This window comes from Crinia signifera, chromosome 8, assembly GCF_055691185.1.
Source record: "Crinia signifera chromosome 8, ASM5569118v1, whole genome shotgun sequence".
Classification (NCBI taxonomy): Eukaryota; Metazoa; Chordata; class Amphibia; order Anura; family Myobatrachidae; genus Crinia; species Crinia signifera.
In genome coordinates this window covers 151,959,802-151,986,657 of record NC_139224.1, presented here as the reverse complement: position 1 = coordinate 151,986,657, position 26,856 = coordinate 151,959,802, and the positions used below count along the sequence as shown (strand labels likewise).

The 26,856-nt window shown below is 47.3% G+C and overlaps 1 protein-coding gene across 1 annotated transcript in view; it reads left to right on the top strand.

Moving 5' to 3' along the window:
- The first annotated feature begins 5,286 nt into the window (after positions 1-5,286).
- The window catches only part of LOC146026610 (vitamin D3 hydroxylase-associated protein-like), a 35,165-nt gene continuing 13,595 nt past the window's right edge, over positions 5,287-26,856 (top strand). Inside the window, exons 1-10 of the mRNA XM_083157421.1 lie at positions 5,287-5,509; positions 11,941-12,054; positions 15,155-15,298; positions 16,074-16,207; positions 17,578-17,784; positions 18,561-18,601; positions 18,714-18,838; positions 19,069-19,194; positions 20,338-20,432; positions 25,453-25,552. Coding sequence (XP_083013547.1) covers positions 5,303-5,509; positions 11,941-12,054; positions 15,155-15,298; positions 16,074-16,207; positions 17,578-17,784; positions 18,561-18,601; positions 18,714-18,838; positions 19,069-19,194; positions 20,338-20,432; positions 25,453-25,552 — 1,293 coding nt within the window. The 5' untranslated portion in view covers positions 5,287-5,302. The remainder of the gene's footprint in view (positions 5,510-11,940; positions 12,055-15,154; positions 15,299-16,073; positions 16,208-17,577; positions 17,785-18,560; positions 18,602-18,713; positions 18,839-19,068; positions 19,195-20,337; positions 20,433-25,452; positions 25,553-26,856) is intronic.

Below are 26,856 nucleotides of genomic sequence, written 5' to 3'. Positions count from 1 at the left end.
CAACATCAGGCCAATCAGCTGCTGGGCCATCCTCAGCTTCAGCAGAATCATTGGGAACACAGCAGGTGGCTTCCCAACAGAGTAGCCAGCCCAGCACTTCAGGTACAGCAACCGGTGGCCGTGGCAGTGCCCGTGCCCGTGGCCGCAGTGGGGCAACACGGGAACCAACAACACGAAACATGGCATATGAACCGCGGGAGCTTGACATCCTGGTGACCCGGGCACGTGATTTAATTGAGTGTCCAGCGGTGAAGTTGACACACACAAGGAGATGGAAGATCTGGGAGGAGATAACGGCGGAGATTAATGCAGTGGCTCCACAAGTTCGTCAGACGGAGCACGTTAAGAAGAGGCAAGTACATGTGTGTAACATTTGAGTAGTACAAGTCCAGTAATGTTTACATTCAATATTAGATGGAGTTGGGCAATGGGTGTTCACGTTGCATGGACGCACAGACATGTTGGCCATGACATTGAATTGATAGTTATTGGAGGGTGACTGTTTTTGTATCTTCTAAGGGCTGGTTTGAAAAAAGAATATAATGTAAGTTTGGTGTCAGTAGGCACATGTTGTATTATGTTTCAGATTGCAATGGGTGCTACAGCAAACATGAGGAGTTACATGTATTAATATGTACACTTTGATTGCAGGTGGCACGACTTCAAAGGCAACCTCAAGAAGAAATTGACCGAGCGGTGGCAACACAGCCAGACCTCTGGGGCTGGCCCCATGCCTGCCAAGCTGGAGCTCACCCCCCTGGAAGAGATGGCCCAGTGCTGTATAGCAGTGGAGGAGGTCCGGGGGGTGAGCACTATAGACAGCGAGTCCCCAGCGGAAGTGATGGCTTCTACTCTTGAAGGTAATTATTTGCCAGGCCATAAGTAGATGTTTTACATTTTGCATGGAATGTGTGGTAATTGGAATTTTCTTGTTCAACAGCATCGCCACCGCTTGGTCAAGATTCTCTTGAGGAGGTTGTGGAGTCTGTGCCACCTTGCCCCAGTAGCAGGCCCGTGCAGCAGCCGCCGGGATTGTCTGCGGCTGAATTGTCCATGTGGGGCCGTGTGCTGGATAGTATTGTGCAGCAGGGAGAGTCGGCATTCGAGCGGGTGCGTAGGGCCGAGGAGGTGCTGCAGGGTTTGACCAGCAGCCAGCAGAGTATTGCTGAGAGCCTGCAGGCTATGAGTGCCAGCCAGCAAGCTATGGCTGGCAGCAACCAAGCTATTGCTGGTAGCCTGCAGGTGCTGGCTGATCAAGCCCTGCGGCAAAACGACCTCCTCCTCCGCCATAATGAACTTATGGTGGAGCTAGTTAACAGCAATAGGGCCCTAATGTCACCCGCTTCGGGTGCATTACCAACCTCATCACTCCCTGCTGCCAGAGGGGGAAGAAGATCCACCCCCTCACCAGCACGTGCTCCACATGAGCCACCATCGGACTCTGGCCGTGGACGAGGTCGAAGAGCTGCTGCACGTGGCAAGGAGCCTGCCAGGGGCAAACGTGCTCGCAAATGAACTTGTGTCCCCATTAATCTCCTCCGTTATGTCTTCCCAAATCTTCCATTGAGCTGTGTGTGTCAGCATCCTGTGTCCAAATCCGTGCCCAGGGTCACCACTTTTGCCCGCGGTTCAAATGTCATGTTTGGTTCACCTGTTGCCCTGTTTCGGCTACCATTACTGTGTGCTGTACTTGAAGTGTTGGTGCTGTACTTTTGTTGTGAAGCCACCTGATGTGTTCCCAATGATTCTGCTGTGGCTATTTATTATGTATTATGTCATTTTTGTCCTGGTATGGTACCATTTGTTTTGATATGGTTTTGAAATTTGTACCAAAGTTTGTTTAATAAATGTTATGTTGGCCCCCCAAATGTCTGTATTAATTGATACATGCACAAGTGCCATGTGTATTAGTATTATTAATATTAAGTTGTGTTGATTATTTGCAGTGTAAAAGTGTGTGACAAGTGCAGCATGTAATGTCCCCTTTAAGCTGCAATGCTTCCAATTGTAGCAGTGAGAAGCGTGTCATTAACAAGTAATGGGTAAAGTATGTGATTGTATTGGGTTCAGGTGACATTGGTTGAGGTGCGTTCGTCCTGATTAGGCGTTCCGATTGCCTAGCGCATGACCGAGTGGTGTCCGCAAAGCAAGAGTAACCTTTTGTACACCGCACATTTCTTCCCTTTTCGCTCGCTTGCATTCGGCGTGCTGTCCGAATGCACGCCTACCAAAATGTGTGTACTCCCCCGTGTCCGCCCATGTTTCCGCCCAGTTTAGCCCACTTTGAAACTACGCCCCTGTGTCATTCCGCATGACGCCCATAACACACCCATATTGGCCGAGTGATTGCGGTGCACATTTCTGTACGGTATTAGTGAGAACAAGTACGGAGACCATGCGTGGCACATGCGCGTAGCGTTCTCCACGCATGCGCAGACGGCTAAAAAACGCCATCCGAAAGAATTCGGAAAAGTCCGCACCGATCAGAATAAGGCCCTATGTCACTTTCAATATCATTAATAAATATATTAAACAAGGTGGGTCCCAATATTGAACCTTGCGGGACTCCACTTTGGATCTTACCCCAGCTGGAATGTATGCCATTTACCACCACTCTCTGTCCCCGATTGTGCAACCAGTTTTTAATCAAATTACAAATTTTATCCCCTAACCCATGGGTCCTCAAACTGCGGCCCTCCAGATGTTGTGAAACTACAAATCCCAGCATGCCTTGCCACAGTTTTGCTATAAGGGAGTGTTAAAACTGTGGCAAGGCATGCTGGGAATTGTAGTTTCACAACATCTGGAGGGCTGCAGTTTGAGGACCCATGCCCTAACCCTAAATTACCTAGTGTCATTAATAACCTTTTATGAGGCATTGTGTCAAAAGCTTTAGCGAAATCAAGAAGTATTACATAAACAGATTTAGCTAAATCCAGCCCCCTACTGACTTCCTCATAGACACTAATAAAATTAGTCTGACATGATCTATTTTTGACGAACCCATGCTGAGCCTTACTTATCACTTTCTCCTGTTCTAAGAAATTTTGGATACTATGTCTATACTATTATTCCTTCTAATATTTTCTCCACAATGGATGTACAGTAAGGCTGACTGGTCTATAATTTTCATGGTTAGTTTTTCTACCTTTCTTCCATATTGGTACTACGTTAGCTATGCGCCAATCCCTTGGTACCGTCCCCAAGTTTATTGATTCCCTGAATATCAGAAATAATGGTAGTGCTATGACAGAACTCAATTCTTTATAGGTTTATTCTAGTTCATTCTTTCTGACAAAATCCTTCTTAGATGGACAAAACCATGTGCACTGCAGGGGGGCAGATATAACATGTGCAGAGAGAATTAGATTTGGGTGAGTTATTTTGTTTCTGTGCAGGGAAAATACTGACTGCTTTATTTTACACTGCAATATAGATCTCACTTTGAAGAAAAACCCCACCCAAATCTAATTCTCTCTGCACAAGTTACATCTGCCCCACCTGCAGTGCACATGGTTTTGTCCATCTAAGAAGGATTTTGTCAGAAAGAATGAACTAGAATAACCCCCTTAGTATCCTAGGGTGTATTTCGTCCGGGCCAGGAGATGTGTTACTATTTAGTTTCTGAAATCTATTTTTTACTATTTTGTCACTCAAACATACAGTTTGGGAGCAAGTAAAAGTCAAACATTTAATCTGTGGGAGATCTTCTGAAGATGCTTCTCTTGTAAAAGCACTACTGTGTTTGTAGTAGGGAGTGGATCCGCACAGACTGATAATTTATATGGATAAATTATTCATGTGTTTTAACCAATATTAACAACTATTTGCGACAATTCTAATAGTTATCGATTGGTGGTGCGCCCAAACATTCAGAAATTACAACTGAATAAAGGGGTTTTGGCTTGAGAAGAAGCAAGCCAGGAAAGAGTGCGCCCAAAAAGCACATTTGCTCTTTCCTGGCTTGCTTCTTCTCAAGCCAAAACCCCTTTATTCAAAAACACTACTGTGTTACATCACACAGTAGTGTCTCTTACTCACATTATGTCACAGTAGTTGCCCTTTACCTAATTCACATTATATCACACCGTAGTGCCCCTTATTTACATTATGCCACACAGTAGTTACGCTCATTTACATTCTACCACACAGTAGTGCCTCATATTTACAGTAAGCTACACAGTAGTTAAGCTCATTTACATTCTACCACACAGTAGTGCCCCATATTTACAGTCAGCCACACAGTAGTGCCCCTTATTCACATTATGCCACACAGTATTAGTGCCCTTTACCAAGTTTACACCCCAACCACCCCCTACCGCACACCGTGCAACCCTTGCACAATATTCACCCAGCCAATAAAAAGGTGACCTCAGTTTGCCTGAACTGAGCAAAGACAAAGCACCTGCTGCTGTTAAGCATGTGCAGTAGCCCTTTTACAATGGCCATTTTTGTTATTGGCTGCTGCCCTCACTCTCTCTGCTCCTGCTACTCCCAGCTGTATGAGCGGCTGCCCATTTGGAGCTGAGAGCTCTGATCGTAGTAGGGCAGCCACAGCAGAGCTGATGGCACCATCTGCCCGTCCATATCAGGTGCCCCACAAAACACTGTCATCCCATCCTGGTTTTGCCACTGCCTGCTGTCAAGCTGGTCTGGCCCTAGTCTTGGAATGCATGCCCCCTAAACATTCCAAATGCATGAGGTGTTGGCCTAGTTTTCCTATGCTTAGGGCTGGCTCTGGGATTATCCCAGTTTAAATGTTATTCACAATACTATAGATACAGATGTGTCAGTTGGGAATGGGATCATTGGATAGACAGACATTAGGTCTCCAAGCATTAGGTCAACATGACTGAAGGTCAACACGGGTTAAGTCGACAGGAAGGCCGATAGTCAAAAGGTCAAAATGGGGTTGTTCACTTTTTTTGGTCCCGACTGTTGACTGTCGACTGTCGACATGGACACTAAAGTGCACTGCCCTAGTGGATGGTAAGGCATGAAATACCGCCTTTTGCCACATGTCGAAGAACCCCATGTCGAACTAATGCTGGTGTCAACCTAATAACCTGTCGGCCTAACCCATGTCCACCTTTAGTCATGACGACCTTCATGCAGGTCGACCTTCAGTGGTCAACCTAATGCTTGGTGACCTATTGACTGTATCCCATCGGTTCTCCTTCTTAATTACCTGCTTTGCCTTTAAGAACCTAATCACAAAGTGTGATCTGGAATGCAGCCAAACTTGTGCAGCATAAAAACCAACAGCTCCTGCTCTGCTCAGATACAATACTGTGTGCGCACAATGCTGGACAAGCTGACTCGGATCCTCTCAGAGCACTTGCTGGAATGCAAGCTCTTGGCCACCGTGGGATGTCTCCTGGTTGCCTCAATTTATGGGCTGAGGTGGAGGAAGAGACGATGGATCTGCAGGAGAATGGAGAAGGAGAAGAAGAGGAGAGAGGCCAGTGTGCAATTTATGAAGCAGGCGGTGGAGAAGTTTCACAAACTGGTATTGTATTCACTATAGAACGTTATTCTATACACATCCCCCAAAATGTCCACAAGCCAATAACTTTAACCCTTTGAGTACTGAGGGAATTTGTCAAGACAGGTGTGAAAATTGGCAAGCAAATCTTTTTGTTAAACCTCTTGAGTGCCAAAGTTGCTGTGAGATCCCCGAAAGAAAGTTAAAATGCCAGCGCCGCTCACAGTGACAATTTTTTTTTATTGGGTGCGATATTTGACAAAAAAACTTTATTCTAAAAAAAAAGTCGCTCTGAGCAGCGCTGGTATTTTTAGCAGATATTTGAGCATCTTGAGGTCAGAATGGAGGTTGGGCGGGGGGTGCACACAGCCTCCGCTGCTGTCTGCTGTACTGTGCAGACAGCGGCAGGGAGGAGGTGAATGGATGCCTGTGTGCGGCATCCATTCACCTTGTGGACGGAGGGTGCACGGAGGCTGGGGGCAGATCTCAGGATCCGGTGTGGCGATCAGCGGTCCCAGGGCTTTGAGATGATGGTTTGGCACTGCAGTGTAAACAGAGAAAATCTCAGATCCGACCTGGCTTGGAACGTGATCCAAATTCTGGGTCTGATCCGGGTTTTTTGTGTAAAAGGGGTATTAGTGTATGGTTTATTTAGTTATACCGTGTTCTCGCTGCGAGTGAGAAATACACGGTTTTTACACGGCATTAAAATGCCGGGGACTGCAGGGACGGACCCCCGTTCTCACTGCAAGGCAATTTCCCGGGTGAAGAAGTTCTACTTTGCCTTTTAACACAGGTTTTTATGCAGTGAGAACGGGTCAACCCGTGTCTGCGTACCCGGATCTCAAACACGGGTAAAAAGAAGGGTTTTACGTGTATGGGATCCGGGTAAGCGACCCGTTCACATTGCAAAAAAATCTGTGTTAAAAGGCAAATTTCTGGGTCGACATGCTAGACCCGGGAATTTGCCTTCAGTGAGAACGGGGTATTATTTATTATATTTGCAGTGATCAGCTTGTGGTCTATTTAGAGCACACCACTGATCATAGGGACTGACTCCCACCTCTGCTATGTCTGTCGGGAGTGGGAGAATCAGGGGTAAGGGGGGACCTGCTTAATGTCATCTCCAGATAGTGTTGATATTGCTGTTCCCCATCCTGGTATTTTTTTCAAAACTCACCTTAGTAAATTTCTAGCAGATCACAATTCTCAACATAAGAATGAGAATGCGATCTGCTTACTTAAGATATGTGAATTAAATGGCTTGGAGTAGTTTTTCATTTGTAATACATGTTGGTGATACTATCATGATGAAAATGTGAAAATACAGGTTTTCACATTTTAGTCAAAATAATTGTAATTTAAATATGCTCAGAAACCAGCTGACCCAAGTTTTATACAGTATAAATCATACATACATAACGTTATTTGTACATCATTTACATATAAAATAGGTTCCCAAACACTGTAAACCTACCAGCTGACCCAAATCTAGTGTAAAAACAAATACAACCAACGTAATTTGCACATGACTGTTTATGTGCACAGGTTATACATTACATAAATTATTAAATCTACACAGGTAAAGTGCATCGTAGCCTACCCTCCTGCATTCTGCAGGAGACTACCTGAAATAGTAGCAGTCTATCTGAAGAATCAGTAAGATCTCTGAATTATACAAACTTGGTTTTTAAATCTAGGTTACTGATATCATTCAGTGTGCTGGGTGAAAACAACATTGTTTCCATCTCCCTGATTTCCTAAATCATATCCATACTCCACTTTCATGCAGCAGCAGGAGGAGCGCTCACACGCTCGCCGAAGGTGCATCAGAAATTTTGGGGGCGTGGCCTATATGTTTGGCTGGTGGTTATCTCCTTCCACTTTTTCTCCATTTCATCTATTCCTCAGGCTTAATACTTCTGCCCTAACAAACCATATGGCTACATCACACCTTTCTAACTTCTGGCGAGCGCAGCGAGCCCCGCGAGGGGACGCGGTCTCATAAGAAAAACGGGAGCCCAGATATTACATAAGTACCGTATGCTTATAAGCAATAATTGTAAAACACAATATATGAGCAAGCCCTTAGCCCTCTATGTCTTTTGTTCTTTAAGTAGATCTTACTGCTTTAGGGCTTATTTATGTTTTGGATGTATGCAGGGCTTAAAGTGGTTTTGGAGAGGGGGTGAAACTCACCCCACACCATTAGGCAGAGCCTGGGCCAGTGCTGAGGTTTTTGGCACCCCTGCAAGCTATACATTTGTGCCCTACCTCCCATACTTCATAAAGGGACAGCGGTCTAATAAGGAAGGTCTATGGTCACACATACAATCATATTCACATTACACAGCATGTAATGCCCCTAATATTCATATTGCACCACATAGTAGTGCCCCTCATTCAAGTTGATCTATACAGTAGTTGTGAAGACCAGGAGTAGCAGAGCCTAATCGACCAGAGTGTACTCTGGGACTTCAGAACTACTGTATAGCTCAACTTGAATGAGAGGCACTACTGTGTGTCATAACATTAATAAGGGGCACTACTATGTGGTGCAATATGAATATAAGGGGCATTACATGCTGTGTAATGTGAATATGATTGTATGTGTGACCATACACCTTCCTTATTAGACTTCCTTATCTGTTCCTCCCGGCTCCCGCAGCTGCCCGGCAGCCAGCGCCTTCAACTTCTCCCTGCCCGGAGCCCAGCTCCCGCTGTCACCTCACCGCAACAGCTTCCTCCTGCCTGGCTCCCTATGCTCCCTATGCTCCCCCTCGCCCTGCTCTGTTCTCTATTAGCCGGCATCCCCCCTGCACGGGTCCGGGCTGTACATAAGATTTAGCAAATCTGACCTCCCAACCCCGATCCGATGCTCACCGGACCGCGCCTCCGATCGGACGGGATGTGTACAAGTGCGATTTGGGCTGATTTCACAGCCCGATTCATCCGGATCGGGTGAAATCGTGCCCAAATCGCATAGTGTATGGGGGCCTTTAATCCTTAGGTGATGGGGGATGATAGTCAATCACTCCCTGTTTTAACCCCTTATAGTCATTTGTGACATCCGAGGGGCTCCAGCTGCTCCAAGCTTAATGTCCTTAGTGTTTTTACAGTGAGTGACTGGTCCTGAATAAAACAACAAATAAGACAGTCCATTATGTCACATACTTCCCCCTTCTTAAATCAAGGGTCCAGGTACGATGTGGAGTGAGGGTGGTGGTCCCTTTGAGCACTTTCCCCATGTCCCAATGTTAAGCAGCACTAGGTTTTTTCCTGTGTTGGACTGCCTCCATTCCTAACCCATGGTCCTCCATGGGGGTACAGCATACCACCATTGCTGCTACATTTCTTTCCACATAAGCTTTCAGACGATTAATATGAAAGGTCCTGATATGTTGGCCACCCTTATCCAGGGAAACCATGTAATTCATTGGGGTTAACTGGTTCACCACAACATAAGGGCCATTCCAGGTAGCCTGCAATTTATTCTTACGTCCTGGGATAAGCACCATTACTTGCTGACCATGGTGTGACTCCCTGGGTCTCGCATTCTGGTTATACCATTGAGGTGGCCGATCCTGTGCCACATGGTGGCTTTCTTGCATTAAGGCCATTAACCTTGTCATCTGTTCCTGTATATTTGCCATGTATTGCAGGATGGGTTGATCATGATCAATAAAACTTCCTTCCCAGCTTTCACTTACTAGATCCAGGGATCCTCTTGCCCTATGGCCATACAACAATTGAAAGGGTGAAAACCCAGTACAGTCTGGTGGCATTTCCCTATAAGTAAACACAAGCTGCTGCAGCGCCCTTTCCCAGTCCCTTCCCTCTGACTGCACATATGTTTGCAACAGGCGTTTGATAGTTAAATTATTTCTGTCACCAAGTATGTTAGTCTATTGGTTATAGGGGGTAGTCTTTAAGGGATGTATTCCAAATTTCTCCCATAATATCTGTAACAATTATTTCTCAAATTGGCTCCCTTGGTCTATTACAACCTCTTGGGGATGACCTATCCTTCTAAATATGCCCATCAGGGCCTGAGCGACATGCTCTGCATCTATAGAAGAGAGTGCTACAGCTTTGGGATAGCGAGTTGCAAAGTCTACAAGAGTCAGAATATATATTTTTCCTGTATTACTGGGAAATTTAAAGGGCCCAACTATATCTATGGCTACCTGCTGAAAGGGCTCCCTGATTATAGGTAAAGGAGGTAAAGGGTGTCCTCTGGGTACACTTCCCAATCTCTGACAGGTTTTGCACAAGGCTCGATAAGGCTTCACATCATGGGATACCTTGGGCCAAAAGAAGTTTCTCAAAACTCAAGTAAGTGTTTTCCTAACCCCAAAATGCCTGACTGTTGGGATCATATGGGCTAAGGTCAACAACTGCTGTCGATATCTCTGAGGAACCACCAATTGCTTTACGACAGTACTGTGGTCCCAGTAATCAGCATGAGGGGAAATTCTATACAACAATCCATTCACCCACCCTATCTTATACCGCTTTGAGTCGGATAAACCACTATCCGCAGCACTGAGAAGTTTGACTAAGGTTGGATCAGTTTTCTGCAGCTTTCTGAATTCGTGCCTGTCCTCCTCCCCCAGGTCAACTGCTGTATTGCTATTCATACACATATCATTATCAACAATGGGAAAACTCACTGCCTGTGGATTCTATGCATGTATGTCACACAGTTGTGTTGCGGGGACGGCCAGCTGATATCACCAGATGTCAGTTGTCCGCCCACTTCCTCCCGAGTGTCCACACATATGTAAGTGACTTGAGTCACTTTTATATGCGTGCACCTTTGCTATCATTCGATGGTCGCCGACCATCGAATCATGTGCGTGGATCCCCCTAGGCCAGTGATTTTCAACCTTTTTCAGCTCGCGGCACACTGGACAAAACTTTAGAATTGCCAAGGCACACCATCAGTCCCCCACGGGGATAAAAAAACCCCCCACACATACATTTGCCCCAATGGAAAAAATTCAACACATACATTGGCCCCCACAGTAATAAAACATACAGGCCCCCCCAGAGAAATACAAAACATTGGCAACCCTAGTGATTTCACACACTGCCCCCTATGCTGCACTGAAACCTGGTAGCAGCTGCAGTTATAAGAGCTGAGCACCCACCGTGATTATACTGGGCTGGCTCCCTGCGTCGGCTCTGCCTCCAGTGTTGGCGCCTTTCTCGCGTCGGGGGGGGTGGGGTGGTGAGCTGTCTGCCCCCTCCTTCCCATTCTGATACCCCTGCTTAAGGCTGCTGCTTCCCCTCCTGTCCCAGCCCGCCCACCTATCCTGTGCACAGAAGCCAATAGGCTCTGTGTACAGTGCTAGTCGCTGCCGGGCATTTCCTGACCTGGCTGCAGCGCAGCTGTCCGCTCAGCTGAATGTCAGTACGCTGGCGGCCGCCACAGACCCCGCTGCCAGCGGGGTCTGTGGTGGCCGCACTGATATTCAGCTGAGCTGACAGCCGCTGGTGCACTGACATTGGGCGCACTGACACTGGCTCCCCCGGCACACCAGACCACCGCTGTCGGCACACTAGTGTGCCGCGGCTCAGTGGTTGAGAACCGCTGCCCTAGGCTACGAATGGATGTTACTGTGTAACATTCATTCGCAGGCCCTGCGAGGGAAACGCCTTTGGTAATGGGTGGTGGCCAGGCCACCATTCTCAAGGAGGGGTATGGTGGACTCGCAAGGCTGTGAATTGCAACCTTGCAAATTAACACGAATAACCCCCAAAATGTAGTTCCCCCTTGTACACATCTGTCACTCCAGCAGCTCACAGCCTGTGTTCCTCCAGCAGCTAGGGGCAGACTAGATGGGCCAAGTGGTTCTTATCTGCTGTCAAATTCTATGTTTCTATGTTAGCTACATGCCCTGTGTCACTCCAGCAGCTTCCCCGCCTCTGTGTCCCTCCAGCAGCTTCCCCTCCTCTGTGTCCCTACAGCAGCTTCCCCTCCTCTGTGTCTCTCCAGCAGCTTCCCCTCCTCTGTGTCCCTACAGCAGCTTCCCCTCCTCTGTGTCTCTCCAGACCCCTTTCATCTGGTCTTCAGCATACACTGAGCCAGATCCTCTTCACTTCAGTGGCAGTGACAGCATGTCATCACATACTATTGTGGCGTTAGGATACACAGATCTCTATGGGGTCAATTCAATTAAGGGTGAAGGGGTGAGTTGCCATTGTGATGACCTATTAACACTGCGAACAAAACAACTGGCCCAATCCCACCCAGGACTGCACACTCCTATGGAGTTGCAAACAACCTGATTCTAGCATTACAGGGAACCATATGTGTGGCTTACACTGTACTGTAGCTGCACTTCCTTGCAGGGGTGAGAACATCACTGCTTACTGAAATGACCACATTGATGTTCTCCTGTTTTTATACTGGTTTTACTTTTTGCTCTGAGAATTTATATTTCTTCTAGAACCCTGGAGTGGACAGTGGTGCGGTCCTGAGCCTGGCCTTCAGGGAACTGACCGAGAAGCTGCAGGATGGATCCCTCTCTCCAGAGACTGTCCTGTACTCCTACGCTGAGAAGGTTAGATACTAGTTGTACACCAGTGGTGGTTTCTGATTCTGACACTGACTTATACCAATATTGCAGGATGTCTGTCATGTCCCTGAGGTGTACAGAGGGAGATGATGTGTGAGCACCTCCCAAGGGATCCAGATGCCAGCAGCGGAGACAGGACAGCCATCCTGCACGAGAGGACAGGCGGCAGGACTATTAATTATAGCCAGGATGGGAATGGATTTTTGGGTTGAAACGGCGTGGCATATTCTGGGTTAATTTTACTAGTTTTTGATATTAATTAGTTCATAGAATCACGGCCTAATTAAAGATTCCAGGTGCCCTAGACTAATACACATGTAGCTCCCCTTGTAATGCTGCTAAACACATGTGTACAGCAGGGTTGCCTACCCTACCGGAATGGCCGGGAGGGTCCCGAAAATTGGATCCCCTTCCTGGGCCCCTGGAAAGGTGGGCAACCCTTCTGGATTCTGGGGGACCCTGCTCTGCCCTCTGACTGCAGCGGTTAAATAACCCGATCTCCTGATCTCCAAGGAGGGGGCAGGGCTAATTGCATCATTTTAACTCTGCCCCCTCCACAGAGATCGGCAAATTGGGTTATTTTCCTCCACCCTGGGGGCGGGGCTTAATGACATCATGCTCAAGCCGCCCCGCCCTACAGAGTAATGTAGAACGTCTTCTCTCCGGGCTTCTCCTGGAGAGACTACAAAAGTCGGCAACCTTGGTGTACAGGCGCTCATGGGACTCACCATTCATACTGCCCATGTGCATGTAATGAAGGTCATACAACTGGCATGTAGGATCTAATGCTTGTGGCCTGGGAAGGAGACTTTGGCTTTAGGTTGCCCAGCTGGCACTGTAACACAATGTACATAAAGTAATGGTTCCATCCACAGGTTACATTGGAATAACCATCTGGCAGTGCACAGTACATTGGGATGGGTGATAGCTAACAAGCATGGATTAAATTAGGCCTTCATTTTGTTCCCCAGCTGTCACCTGCAAGATCCTGGCCAGTCCTGGCACCCTGGGCTTCTGCCTAATCGGTCTATTGGTTAATAAGGCACCGCAGAATTGTAATATTTAGCAACTGAATGTGATTGGTTAAGGGTGTGTTGTGTGGTGGTTGGGGATTGGTCACATTTCCCCATATCTCTAAAATGTGAAAATTGCAGATCATAAATTTAATCAGAAAACTGTGACATTTTATTGACTAAACAGTATCAGCATCATGGTGCTTGGGATGCCGCTGGCCAGAAGGCCAACAGCATACCTCTCAACTGTCCTTTTTTTCGCGGGACTGTCCTGTTTTTTGGGACAATCCCACCCCCCGCCCGCAGCTTGCATTGTCCTGCAGCGGGGGGAGGGGGGGGGAGTTGTGAGTCCTCCCCAGCCTATGCGGCGGCGCAGAGGGTGAAAGACGGGGGCATGGACACAGACCCCGCCCCCTTTCAGTGCGATCCCACCCATAGCAACATCCTGTGTGAAATAGAACTCTCATCTTAGTAAATTCTGGCCCTATATTTTATCTTTTTGGTTGAACGTGACAGCCTTGTTACCAGGCAGAATAGGCTTATAGTTTAAGCTATCAATCTTGGGTGTGTTAGACATTAAGGGCCAGATGTATCAAGCTTCAAAACATGATAAAGTGGAGAGTGATAATCAAACAGCCAATCAGTTCCTACTTGTCATTTTTTTCAAACCTACGCTCGCCACCTATTCTATTCTCCCTCTATGGGGGTTGTGGACCCCCACGAAGGAGAATAGCCAGTGTCGGTCAGGACCCCAAGTTTCGGGGTTTTAACAGTTGGGATCCTGACGTTGGGCTAACGACTGTCGGATCCCGACTGTCAGGCACCCATCCAGCGGCTGGCAGTTGCTTTGAAGATACTTATACCTACCACTTATGTTTGATCTTCGCTGGGTTACCACTAAACTTTTATGTGTGAATGTGTAAAAAGGATTGGTGTTCCTTAAGTGGATCATAAGCTGAAGATCCTCTTTTCGATGTTATACTAAGAATCCTGTGTTTTTGTTTTTTTAAAACCTTCCACATCACTGTAATATGTAAGAATGTGACGTTCGGGGCTCCTCGATTCCTCAGAACTCTCCAGTAGGAATCCATTTATTAACAATTACTTAAATATTGCCTCACTAAGGGGCTCATTTGTTAATTCGGGGTGCAGTGTAAATCCCGGCGGTCAGGATCCCGGCGTTCAAAATCCCGACGCCGGAATCCCGACCGCCGAAATCCCGACCGCCGAAATCCCGACACTTTCTCCCTCCGTGGGTGTCCACGACACCCTCGGAGGGAGAATAAATGAGTGTGCCAAGCGTAGCGAGGCACTGGGCCCGCTGCGTGGCGAGCGCAGCGAGCGCGCAAGGGGGGGCGACCCACGTCCCCCCCTTGTCGGGATTCTGGCGTCGGGATTTTGAACACCGGGATCCCGACCGCCGGGATTTAATACTGAGGGGGAGATTCTCTAAGAATCTCCTCCCCCTTCGCCGCCCATCGCATTTATAATTATGGCATATGTTGTAACATATGCCATAATTATAGCAAAGGACAGCTCTTGCGTTAAGAGCTGTCCTTTGCGGTGAGAGTCGCCAGGTCCCGGCGGCTCCCCCCTCCCTCACACACCCGGCGCTGCTGCTGCTGCGCCGGGCTCTCCTCCTCCCTGCACCCGGAAGAGGATCAGTGCAGGGAGGAGGTCACAGGTCCGGGCAGCACTGCGCAGGGGGCGATGCGGGGTGGCGGAGGTCCGTGCGGGGCGGCGGAGGGTTGCGGTAGAAGCCCATTGGCTTCTATGGGGCATCGCCAGATTTTTCTGGCGATGCCCCCCGCCGCGGTAACCCGGTGAGGGATGCTTACAGCATCCCAAAATGCGGTAAAAACCCCGATAACAGGGTTTTTACCGCATTTTTAGCTTAGAGAATCTCCCCCTGAATCTGTTAATTCACAGGTTTTTGGCCCAATAATTATCCTTTTTCATCATCGCTATTTGGAATTAAGGAATTAATTACCACCGGCATGTATCCGTGTTCACAGGCAGGGATGGGGTGTCCCTGTGAGGTGTATAAGAATCTGATTAATGTTCTCTCACAGGCGCTGGAACTACACCACAATCTGAACTGTGTGACCGTATTTCTGTCGGACTGTGAGGCTCAGCTCAAGGGACTGAGAGAGAAAGAGGAAAAGGGTCCATTGTACGGAGTCCCCATCTCTATAAAGGAACACGTCGGTTATCGGGTAATTATTATTATATTCTATATAATGCCACAGTGTGTCACTTCTCCAACCTCACTGCTCTTTTCACTTAGGGCCAGATGTATCAAGATTCAAAAAGTGATAACGTGGAGAGTGATAAACAACCAGCCAATCAGCTTCTGCCTGTCATTTTTCAAACCCAGCCTTTAACATGGCAGTCACAAGGTGAAGGTGTTGGCACCAAGGGGGTTATACTGGTTCACGCCTTCTGGCAAATTCCTTCTCAAATGGACAAAACCATAGGCCTTATTCTAGTTCACTCTTTCTGACAAAATCCTTCTTAGATGGACAAAACCATGTTCACTGCAGGTGGGGCAGATGTTACTTGTGCAGATAGAATTAGATTTGGGTGGGGTTTTACTTCAAAGTGAGATCCATAGTGCAGTGTCAAAATAAAGCAGTCCGTATTTTCCCTTCACAGAAACAAAATAACTCACCCAAATCGAATTATCTCATATTTTACATCTGCCCCCCTGCAGTGCACATGGTTTTGTCCATTTAAGAAGGAATTTCCCAGAAGGAGTGAACCAGAATAACCCCCCAAATGTCACTGACAGGGTACAACTAGGCGTAACACATTTATTGGATTATGTTATGCAGTAGCGGCTAGATTGTAAGCCCATTGGTAAAGGACTTATCTGTACATTTTGGATTCAGGATTTCCTTTCTTGAATTGAAGTGTGCTAATGAAAGGTCCAGACTGACTCCACTGTGAAGCATGGCCACCCTATGAACAGCCCTTATGGTGTAATTTCAGGGTCATCCTTCTACCTGTGGCCTGGTTCAGTACCTCGATGTGGTGGAGGAGGAGGACAGCGTCCTTGTCAAGGTTTTGAAGAAACAAGGAGCCATTGTGTTTGCCAAGACAAATGTTCCCCAGACTCTTTTATGGTGAAGGAGCCTCTTATGTTCATGCTGGACTATCCATTTGTAGTTCCTAACCACAGGTCTATGTGACATGGGTGCTTGATGTCCACGTATCTACCTCCTTGGTTAGGATTCCATGTGGCACAGTCTCTTCCCATATCTACAAACTGCACAAAATGTGTCCAAATCTACATCTGCCAAGTGTCTCTGTATCTCAGGGTTTCTCAACTCCAGTCCTCAGGAACCCTTAAGTTCATGTTTTCCAGAACTTCTAGTTTTCATTGTTCGGGGTCCCTATGGACTGGAGTTGGGAAATGCTGCTATAGCTACACATGCATCTAACCGGTGGTCTCCCACCTGGGACTCGAAGACCACTCTTTTTAGCTGTAGAAGATGACGGCTCTGTAGTGGCCTCTGCTGAACTCCATAATGAGTTCCTGAAGGAAGTGAACCATACTTACCTACCCTTCTAGAATGGACAGGAGGCTCCAAAAACGTGGGTCCATCCTCTCCCACAATCTCCCCCAGCCCCCTGCAATCCCAGGCAGAGGTGCCGATTTATGTTTTTGCTGGTGGGTGTTCAAGCCTGTTGAAAGGCTGAACAAGCAAATACAGTGGCCCGGCATTGGGACTCTGGAGTTACGGGCACGTGGGTGCTCATTAATTCTTGTGGGTGCTCGGGCCCTTGAGCACCCACAGAATCGGCACCTATGATCCCAGGCAACCCTGAAGTGAACATGCTGCCTTCATTATGCAGTGCTGTTTATATACGGTTCTGCGCATTGAAATTTCAACTTTAGTCAGAGATTCATAACCAGACAGATTGAGATTTGTTTGCTTATCAGATGGATGTTGCTATAAGTGACCAATCAGATTCTATTATCTTCTAGACAGAAGGTTTTAAATAAGTACATTCTGTTGTGTTGCCCATAGAAACATCCCATTTGTAATAGAACTCCCATCTTAGAAAATAAACCTCATTGTGTCCACTCTACCTACAGTATGCACTGCGCATCCTTACACCTATTGCACACCCCTTGTATCTCCAATGTGATTGGACAAGGTAATCAATGGTTCTGTCACCTCTAGTATGGGGCACAACAATCCAGTAAGCAGTGCTATGGGGTGTTACACCTATACATTCACTACTGGCAAAGGATTATGGGTAAGGTAATCCAAATACAGCTACTGTACCAACAGACTGTACTTAGAGAACACTAAATTGCTAAATCTACATACACCTACTGTATATGAATTTATCACATGTACACACACACATAGATCACGTGTTCACAATATAAAAGAGATTTTCTGAGCATATTCTGTTTAGTTAATCTAATTTATTCCAATGCTATGTACTATTTAATAATACTCTCTATGACTTTCTACTTTAGCTGTGAGACCAGTAACCCGATATATGGACTGACCGTAAACCCTCATAACAAAGCCAAGGGGGTATCAGGATCTTCCGGTGGGGAGGGGGCATTAATTGGAGGTGGTGGTTCAATAATTGGTATTGGTACTGACCTCGCTGGCAGCATCCGCCTCCCGTCTGCCGTTTGTGGAATTGCAGGATTCAAGCCAACTTCCAGCAGACAGAGGTGAGCACTATACCCCCTGTATCTATGTATTGTTATATAATGTATAACCACAAGGTTGACGGTTCCTATATAGGTCATGGAAATAAATCATGTGAGATTACGTGTAATATCCTGTATATCGGGTACATTATTCCATATACACAACCTCTAATTTGACTAAATGTATTCAGCGTGAATGAGGGGTTTACTTTCACCTACAGGGGATGAGGTCAATATACCTACAATCAAAATCCCAACGGTCAAAATACAGACAACCATTGACCGACAAGGTCAAAATACCGACTTGTACATACTTTACCATCCCAGTGGACATGGAGGGGGAATATAATAGTGTGCCGAGCACGGGGTTCATGTCGACCTATGTCAACATACAGACCCCAAAAAATATGAAAAACATGTGTCTAATTTTTGACCTGTCTATATTTTAAATGTTGCTATTTTGACCATGGACCTGATTCAGTCCTGAACACATGGATGTGAATTTGCAGCGGCCAGCGTTCAGTTAAGCAACCACTCCACTAGAGTGAGATCCCGTCTTTTGAATTAATGTGCCCGCTGTCAATAAATGGGCCCTTTAACTGCAGACTGGCAAACCTGGAAAATTCCCGGGAGTGCCACTGCCTGCGCTCCCTTTCTCCGGGCTGCGCTATCCACTACCTGACCATCATCGTCCTTGGAGCCATGACCAGAGTGTATTTATGATATTTGGTCAGGGTTTAAGTAAAATATGAATGGTTCACGCGGGCCGGTATAATATAATATCATTCATTTTGCAGCCTTGGTGGCGTCCGTCCGTGTATTGATGGAATGACTGCAGGTAAATGTGCATTTTATTTGTCGATGGACCGGTGCCGGAGATGCCATCTGGTGGGCCTGTATTGATTGCACTGGGACATAAGCATTAACATTTGTTGTATCTGTTATTGCAGTGCTCCTATGCAGCGGCCCTATGGGCAAAGATGTGGACGCTCTGGTACAATTCATGAGGGCTCTGTGGTGTGAGGAATTTTTTCGTCTTGACCCATATGTGACATCCCTTCATTTCAACGAGGAGGTAATGAATTAATGAACCCTACAGGCATAAAAAGTGTGGAGTATAAGAGAATAGGAAATGGGCCCCCTAACTGATGTCTCGCTGGGCGGGAGCCTGGATTTCCTCTATGACCAAACACAATCATGCGTTCAGGCTTATAGAAGGAACCAGGTTATTTGTTTTGGGGGCTCAATGAATATAATACAAGATAGTATGACCCACCTTCATCCCACTGATCTTTGTTGTTCTAGATCTACTCCTCTACCAAACCTCTCCGTATTGGCTATTATGAAGAGGACATATACTTCAAGCCAAACCCTGGTATGAGACGAGTTCTTCTAGAAACCAAACATCTTCTAGAGGACGCTGGACACAAGGTGAGAGGAGCACATGGATGAGGGGATCAAATATGATACATGTCTACCTCTATGTTAATGAGTGACCCCTTTACCTGCAATTTCCATAACCATTCTTGTTAGATGCAGCTTGTGCATGCATTCCAGCAGTGGCATAAGTTTGTCCCAGTTGCTTAGAGGCAAGATAAGAATTGTGCCCCCAAATTGCTTGATCAGTAGGGAGTGACACTTGCAAAAATGATGTTAGGAGGGGGAGTCAGCCACCGAAATGATATCCACAGCTTTGAATTAACTGATTCAAACTCGTAGGGGAGCAGAGGTGCCCCCTTGGGAGCAGGAGCCTGGTGGCAGATGACTCCAATGCCTCCCAGTTGTGCCTCTCATTCCAGAGCGAGTTAGATGTGGGAGCGGTTTTACTTCAAAGTGAGATCTATATTGCAGTGTAAAAATAAAGCAGCCAGTATTTACCCTGCACAGACACAAAATAACTCACCAAATCGAATTCTCTCTGCACATTTTACATCTGCCCCCCTGCAATGCACATGGTTTTGTCCATCTGAGAAGCAATTTGCTAGAAGGAGTGAACCAGAATAACCCCCCTAAACCCATTGGAATTTACTATTTAAGCAGAATCAGCTGGTTGCTGCATGTTACAGATGTTTTACTGCATGGGGAAAATGCTAATTAATTGAATAGCTGTTCAATGCGTAGTGCAATCAATTACATGTAGGATAAACCCTGTAGCTAATTGAATCCCTCTTCCCCCTCCCCCAACTCTCATGTGGTACAGTTTGAAACTACATACCCCAGCATGCTTTGTCATAGCTTTAGCATTCCATTATAGCAAAACTGTGGCAATGCATGCTGGGACTTGAAGTTTTACAAAAGCTGGAGGGCCACAGGTTGGCCAGGCCTGCTGTAGTGCATCCCGACTGCCCTTTGCAATATTCTCATGTCTGGTCTGGTGATTGGGATGCATAGTTCTTGGACCCATAACCTTTTGCATAATTTGCTTCATTGATCAATCATTAAACACGCATTACAAATAACTAACATACACGTTTTCACTAGACGACATAGACTATATAGCAAATATATTACTTCTTTTACCAAATAAAATTATGTAAAACTATTAAAATGCTGTTAATATTCTTTTATTTTTAGCTTATCCTGTTCAAGCCTCCACGAGTTGGTTATGCGTATGATCTGCTTTGGAAGGCTTTTCTTGGAGACAAAGGGAAAACGGTAGCAGATAAGTAGTAAGTGGAATACACATTGGATGTCAATCTTGTTGGTTCACCCCATTGCGAATTCGCAACGGAGACCGATAGTGAAGGCCTGCGCATACTCGCTTGTGTGGGCGCCTTCGGAGACGTGTATAGTCTCCATGGCACTCGCACCGGGGGGCGTAAAGGAGCCATGCTGGGGGCGTTTGAATGCCTAGCATGACTGTTCTTGGGAAGGGATGCCTGGTTTCTATACTACTAACTCGGCAAACAGTACCACCCGTTCCTGCTGCTTTTATGTATAACTGGTTATACATGTCTGTTATTGCACTTTAGATGCCATTCAAATTTTGATTTTTTTTTGTCTCATTTTATTTTTTATTTTTATGCGCCACCCACTGTTTGGGTGATGATACTGCCCTTCCACCGACCCCATCCCTAGGGCGGTACAGCCAACAGTCACCCAAGGGAGCGCACCTCAACTAAGCAATTGCAAACCGGTCTGGTGACTTGCCGTTCTTTCCTGCTACCAGAAAACCAACACAGAACCGCAATCAAAACTCAAAGGGAAGGGAGGTGGGAAACAAAAAGGTTTTGGACTAAATCTCTGGCCCCTCAAATAAACAATCTCTGCAACAACCCCCCTACGCTGCTATATGCTGATGTACCTGTGATCAGTTCCCATACCAGACCCAATCCTTGAGGTTTAGTCTACTTCTTCTCACATGTAATCGTTCAGTTTCTCAATGGTGTGAATACAAATTAACTATCAAAGCATGTACGGGTCTTTGTACGTATAACCTACAGTCATCTTTGGATTGAATGACAGGCATGTAAATGTGCATTTTGGTATTATATATCCGCACTACATGGATAAAGATGTAGATTGCCAATAATAATAACAGTACCTAGTCTGCACTACGCTCAACCTCCCCCTTTACATTCTTGTGAAGAAGCAGCCAAACAAGCCCTTATACCCCTGTTTGGGATCAATAATTGGCTACAACACCTCTATCTTCCAACACAAGGGATTTAGGGGAAGTTACATACGCATAGTAGTAGTAGTACGTTTATTTATAAGGCGCCAAAGTGTCCGCAGCGCCGTACATAGCAAACAAAAAAACAAATTACAAGGTAACGTACAGGGTGTGTTGAAAGATACAGTATAAGTAGGGGTATAGCTGGTAGAACTAAAATCAGCATCAGTTCAGAAGTAGGTGTCAAAATTGTCAAGGAGACTGAAGATGAAGTAGAGGAAGGGAAGAACAGGACAGGAGCACAGGTGAGGTAATGAGGTAGGGTGAGTACGTGAGGAAGGAGGGCCCTGCTCATAAGAGTTAACATACTAAAAATAGGTGAGTGGACGAACGAAATACAATAGGATAAGTAGGAACGGGGGGGAACGGAGGCAGGATAGGAGGATCAAAAGAGGTTAGGAGGAGGGATAGGCTAGTCGAAAAAAGTGGGTTTTGAGGGAGCGCTTGAAGGAGGTAAGGGAATCAGATAGCCTGATGGGTGGTGGGAGGTTGTTCCAGTGCAGGGGGGCAGCGCGAGAGAAATCTTGGACACGGGAGTGGGAGGAGGTGATTAGGTGAGAGGTCAGTCGGCGGTCAGCGATGGAGCGAAGAGGACGGGAGGGAGTGTGGATAGAGATCAGTGAAGAGAGGTAGGGAGCTGTGGAGGAGGAGAGAGCCTTGTAGGTGGTGGTGAGGAGTTTAAAGAGAACTCGGAAAGGAATGGGGAGCCAGTGAAGAGATAAACAGAGGGGGGAGGCGGAGGTAGAGCAGCGGGAGAGGAAGATGAGCCTAGCAGCAGCGTTAAGAATGGATTGGAGAGGTGCGAGGCAGGTGAGAGGTAGCCCAGAGAGAAGGATGTTGCAGTAGTCAAGGCGGGAGATGACAAGAGAGTGAATGAGAATTTTGGTCGCGTCAGTGGAGAGGAATGGTCTGATGCGTGAGATGTTGCGTAGGTGAAAGCGGCAAGACTGTGAGAGAGCATGAATGTGGGGGGTGAAAGAGAGGGAGGAGTCAATGATGACACCGAGGCAGCGCGTTTGGTCGGTGGACGTGAGCTCGGTTTCACCAATGCTGATGGAGATAGTGGGAGAAGAGGGGATGTTCGGGGGATGGAAGATTAGAAGTTCAGTTTTAGCCATGTTTAGTTTCAGGAAGCGTTGGGTCATCCAGGCTGAGATGGCCGTGAGGCATTCGGAGACCTTGGACAGGAGTGATGGGGATAAGTCGGGGGAGGAGAGATAGATTAGGGTATCATCAGCATAAAGGTGGTAATGAAAACCATAGGAGCTGATGAGGGTGCCCAGAGAGGTGGTGTAGAGGGAGAAGAGGAGAGGGCCAAGGACTGACCCTTGGGGAACACCGACTGGCTGGGGGGTAGTAGGAGAGGAGGAGCTCGGAGTGGAGACGGAGAAGGAGCGATCGGAGAGGTATGAGGTGAACCAGGAGAAGACCGTGCCAGTGATGCCAAAGGAGCGGAGGGTGTTGAGCAGGAGAGGGTGGTCAACAGTGTCAAAGGCAGCCGACAGATCAAGCTGGATGAGGATAGAGAAGAGGCCTTTGGATTTAGCCGATAGTAGATCGTTAGTGACTTTGGTCAGGGCAGTTTCAGTGGAATGTAAAGGGCGGAACCCGGATTGGAGGGGGTCTAGAATGGAGTTAGCAGTAAGGTGGCTTAGGAGACGATTATAGGTCAGACGTTCTAGGAGTTTGGAGGCAAAAGGGAGGAGGGAGATGGGCCTGTAGTTGGATGGAGAGTTGGAGTCCAGATTTGTTTTTTTTGAGAATTGGGGAGACAAGAGCGTGTTTGAAGGAGGAAGGGAAGATCCCAGAGGATAGGGAAAGATTAAAGAGGTGAGCCAGGTGAGAGCAGACTGATGGACTGAGACGACGGATAATATTGGAGGGGATAGGATCGAGCGGGCAGGTGGAGGGAGAAGCGGATTGGAGGATAGAGTGGACTTCAGCAGCAGTGGTGGGGTAAAATGAGGACAGGGGTTGGAAGGAGGGGAGTGGAGATGTAGGAGGGGAGGAGGGAGAGGGTGAGGTCATGGCAGCAGTGATTGCAGTCCTGAGAGAGGAGATTTTGGTTGAAAAGTAGGTAGCAAAATCAGCGGCTACGATGGAGGACGGAAGAGCTGGAGGAGGGGGGGGAGAGCAAGGAGTTGAAGGTGGCGAAGAGCCTGCGGGGATTGGATGATTGGGAAAGGATGAGGGACTTAAAGTAGGATTCCTTGGCCAGAGCAAGGGCAGAGCTGAAGGAGGAAAGAATGAATTTGAAATGGAGATAATCCGCAAGGGAGCGTGATTTCTTCCAGAAGCGCTCAGCAGTGCGAGAGCACTTTTTAAGGAATTGGGTGATAGGTGAGTGCCACGGTTGGGGGTTGGAGCATCGAAGAGGGATAGAGGAGGGAGGGCAGGCAGAGTCCAATGCCGAAGATAGGGTGTCATTATAGAGGGAGGCAGCGAGGTTCGGGCAGGACATGAGGGCGATTGGGGCGAGAAGAGGACACAGCGTGTTTGAGAAGGCAGCAAGATCAAGTGTGTTGACGTTATGCCGTGAGACAATGCGCTTGGGAGGGGGGGTGGGAGAGGGGGAAGCAGTGAGGGAGAAGGAGATGAGGTGATGGTCAGAAAGAGGAAAAGCTGAGATAGTGTAGTCAGTAAGGGAACAAGAGCGAGAGAAGACGAGATCGAGGGAGTGTCCTTGGATGTGGGTGGGAGAGGTAGTCCACTGAGATAGGCCAAGAGAGGAGCAGAGAGAGAGGAGTTTGGAGGTGCCAGGATCAGCGGGGTTATCCAAGGGGATGTTAAAGTCACCAAGAATGACAGATGGCAGGTCGGAGGAGAGGAAGTGTGGAAGCCAGGCGGCGAAGTTGTCAAGAAATTGGGAGATAGGGCCAGGGGGGCGGTAGATTGCAGCGACACGGAGGTGGTAGGGGTAGTATAGACGGATAGAGTGAGACTCAAAGGAGGAGAAAAGGAGAGAGGGTTCAGGGTGAATGACACTGTGGGTGCATGAGGCTGTCATTGTGAGAAGCTATGATACGGAAGGGCATGAGGACATGGGATGCGTTTGAAATCACGGCGGCCGAAATCCCGGCACTTTGTCCCTCCGTGGGTGTCCACGACACCCATAGAGGGAGAATAAATTAGTGTGCCGAGCATAGCGAGCCCGCAAGGGGGGATGATCCATGTTATGTTATACATACAACCAGTGGTGTAACTATAGTGTGGCAGCCCCAGCTATGGCTTGGGGGAGCCAGTGGTCTTGGGGCACAATGAAGAATACCTGCTGTCCTGTATGAATACAGTTTGCTGTCACTCAATAGTAGTGAGCGGCGGTGGCTGTGTACTGTAGCTGTCAGACTGCCCCTCTCCCCAGTCTCCTCGTCTCTTCTGTGCCTGGGGGCGGCCAGTGTCATCACCCACACGCACTTCCGGACGCTAGTATCACCAGTCTGTCCTTGGTGACGGAACACTACAGTATGTCAGCGGACGGGATGTCCTCCTTGTTATGCCACATGGGTGCCCATCACTCCTACAAGAGGAGGCTGATACACAAGGGAACATTGTAAAAAGACAGAAATGAAAGACTACCACCTCCTCCTGTTATCAATAAGAGGAGCACTACACAAGAGAATACGGTAAAAGTCACATACAGAGGCAACCAATGATCTCCTCCTGTAATCACTGCGAGGATTAATCATACCACCCAATATGTCGGGACTGCCAGTCCCCGCGCACCCGTAATTAGGGGGCATGACCTAGCAACCAGGGGGCATGGCCTTCAAATCGCTTCACTCCTGTGAGGCCATTTCCATTGCTGTGGGGGGCATGGCCAGCAGCAAACCATTTCCACTGCTGTTGGGGGCATGGCCAGTGGCAAACAGGTCTGATTTGGCCCCATAGTGGGCAGCAAATGTAAAGATCTTTGCCCATGCTTGCCTAATCGATTGTTTTTTCCCATAGCCATATCAGGATTGGTGAATAAATGGGACCACTGTGTATAACTCCCCCTTGTATTTTATTCCTATTAGTAAGAACAACATCGTGGACCCCAACCTGGAGGATAGCGTACGTCTCTGTAACCTGCCCGGCGTGGTGAAGAGGATCATGTGCTTTGTTCTCCGGCCAATAGTAAGTTCCTGTACAGTAGGTGTAGAAAGTGTATATGATAAAAAAAAAATTGAAGCAAATTTGGGAACTTCATTACATTTAACGCATATTCTTTAATTGTATAAAAATCCAACATAATTTGAAACATTTAAACAACTGTTTTATGGTTTTCTCCAAAAAAGTAATTCCATCGTCTGCCTCTCAGAACAGCATAATGAACCCAATCGATCTCCTAATTAATGGTCTAAGGCTGGGGCCACACAGGCTCCTATACGGTTGCCCCCCGCACATTAGAGGTGCCGCCGCCGCAACCCGACGGTAGGACTATTTCAAGTTTAACACATACATTTCAATGTATGTGTTCACACAGTGCGACTGTGTTTTCCCCGAAATCCGGTCGGCTGTGTGTGCCCCCCCCGTGGCCAAACGGCCCCCAATCTTGCTGCAGAAATTTAAAAATATTATTTACAGGTTGCAGTGAAATGGGTTTCCTTGACGTTGGAGTGGGCTGCAAGCTTAACTGCACTGATCAAGTAATGTAATGTGCTGAGCTATGTGACTTGTCCATAAAAAGATATGTCCACACCAGTTTACAGCCACCACCACCAGTTCAATTATTATTCACTCGTTTTGCTACTTGTGTAGTTTCACGGCGCCCAAATAGCATACGTACGCCAGCGTATGAAATCGCATCGCATTGCATGCAATTTGCGGTGTGATGCAATGTGGTTTTTCATGTTCTAAGCACCCATGCGATGAGATGTGATCCTAGTTCATTTTAAAAGCACCCATGTGATGTTATTCGATGCTATGCAATTTTGCACACCCCCACTATCCACGTCACCCCCAAGTGTGGCGAGTGCAGCGAGCCCCGTGAGAAGACGCAGTTACGCATCCTCCCGATCTTTTCATACCGCCACTATCCACTTCGGTGTGGAGTTGATTCTATAAAGTGTAGCGAGCGCAGCGAACCACCGAGCCCGAAGAGTGGCAGGGGTGAACTGAAAATGAACTAATGGAGCCCACACATGCACCGATCCCAGCGTGCGTTGTGGGCTTAACTAGCACACATAGCATCGCATCATATGCCTTGTGCATGCGATGCGATGCTATGCTAGAAAAGGCTAGTACAAAAAGTATGTGCAGCACATACTTTTTGTACTGTACGATGAGGTGCCGCGGGAGCGCGCACCCCATCGTACAGCATTGCACCGCCGGCAACGGTGCGTGTGTGGGCTCCTTAAGGAAATCGCATTGCACCGCAAATTGCATGCGATGCAATACGATTTTTCTTTGCAGAATAGCCCAGTACGCTAAGAGCGTAC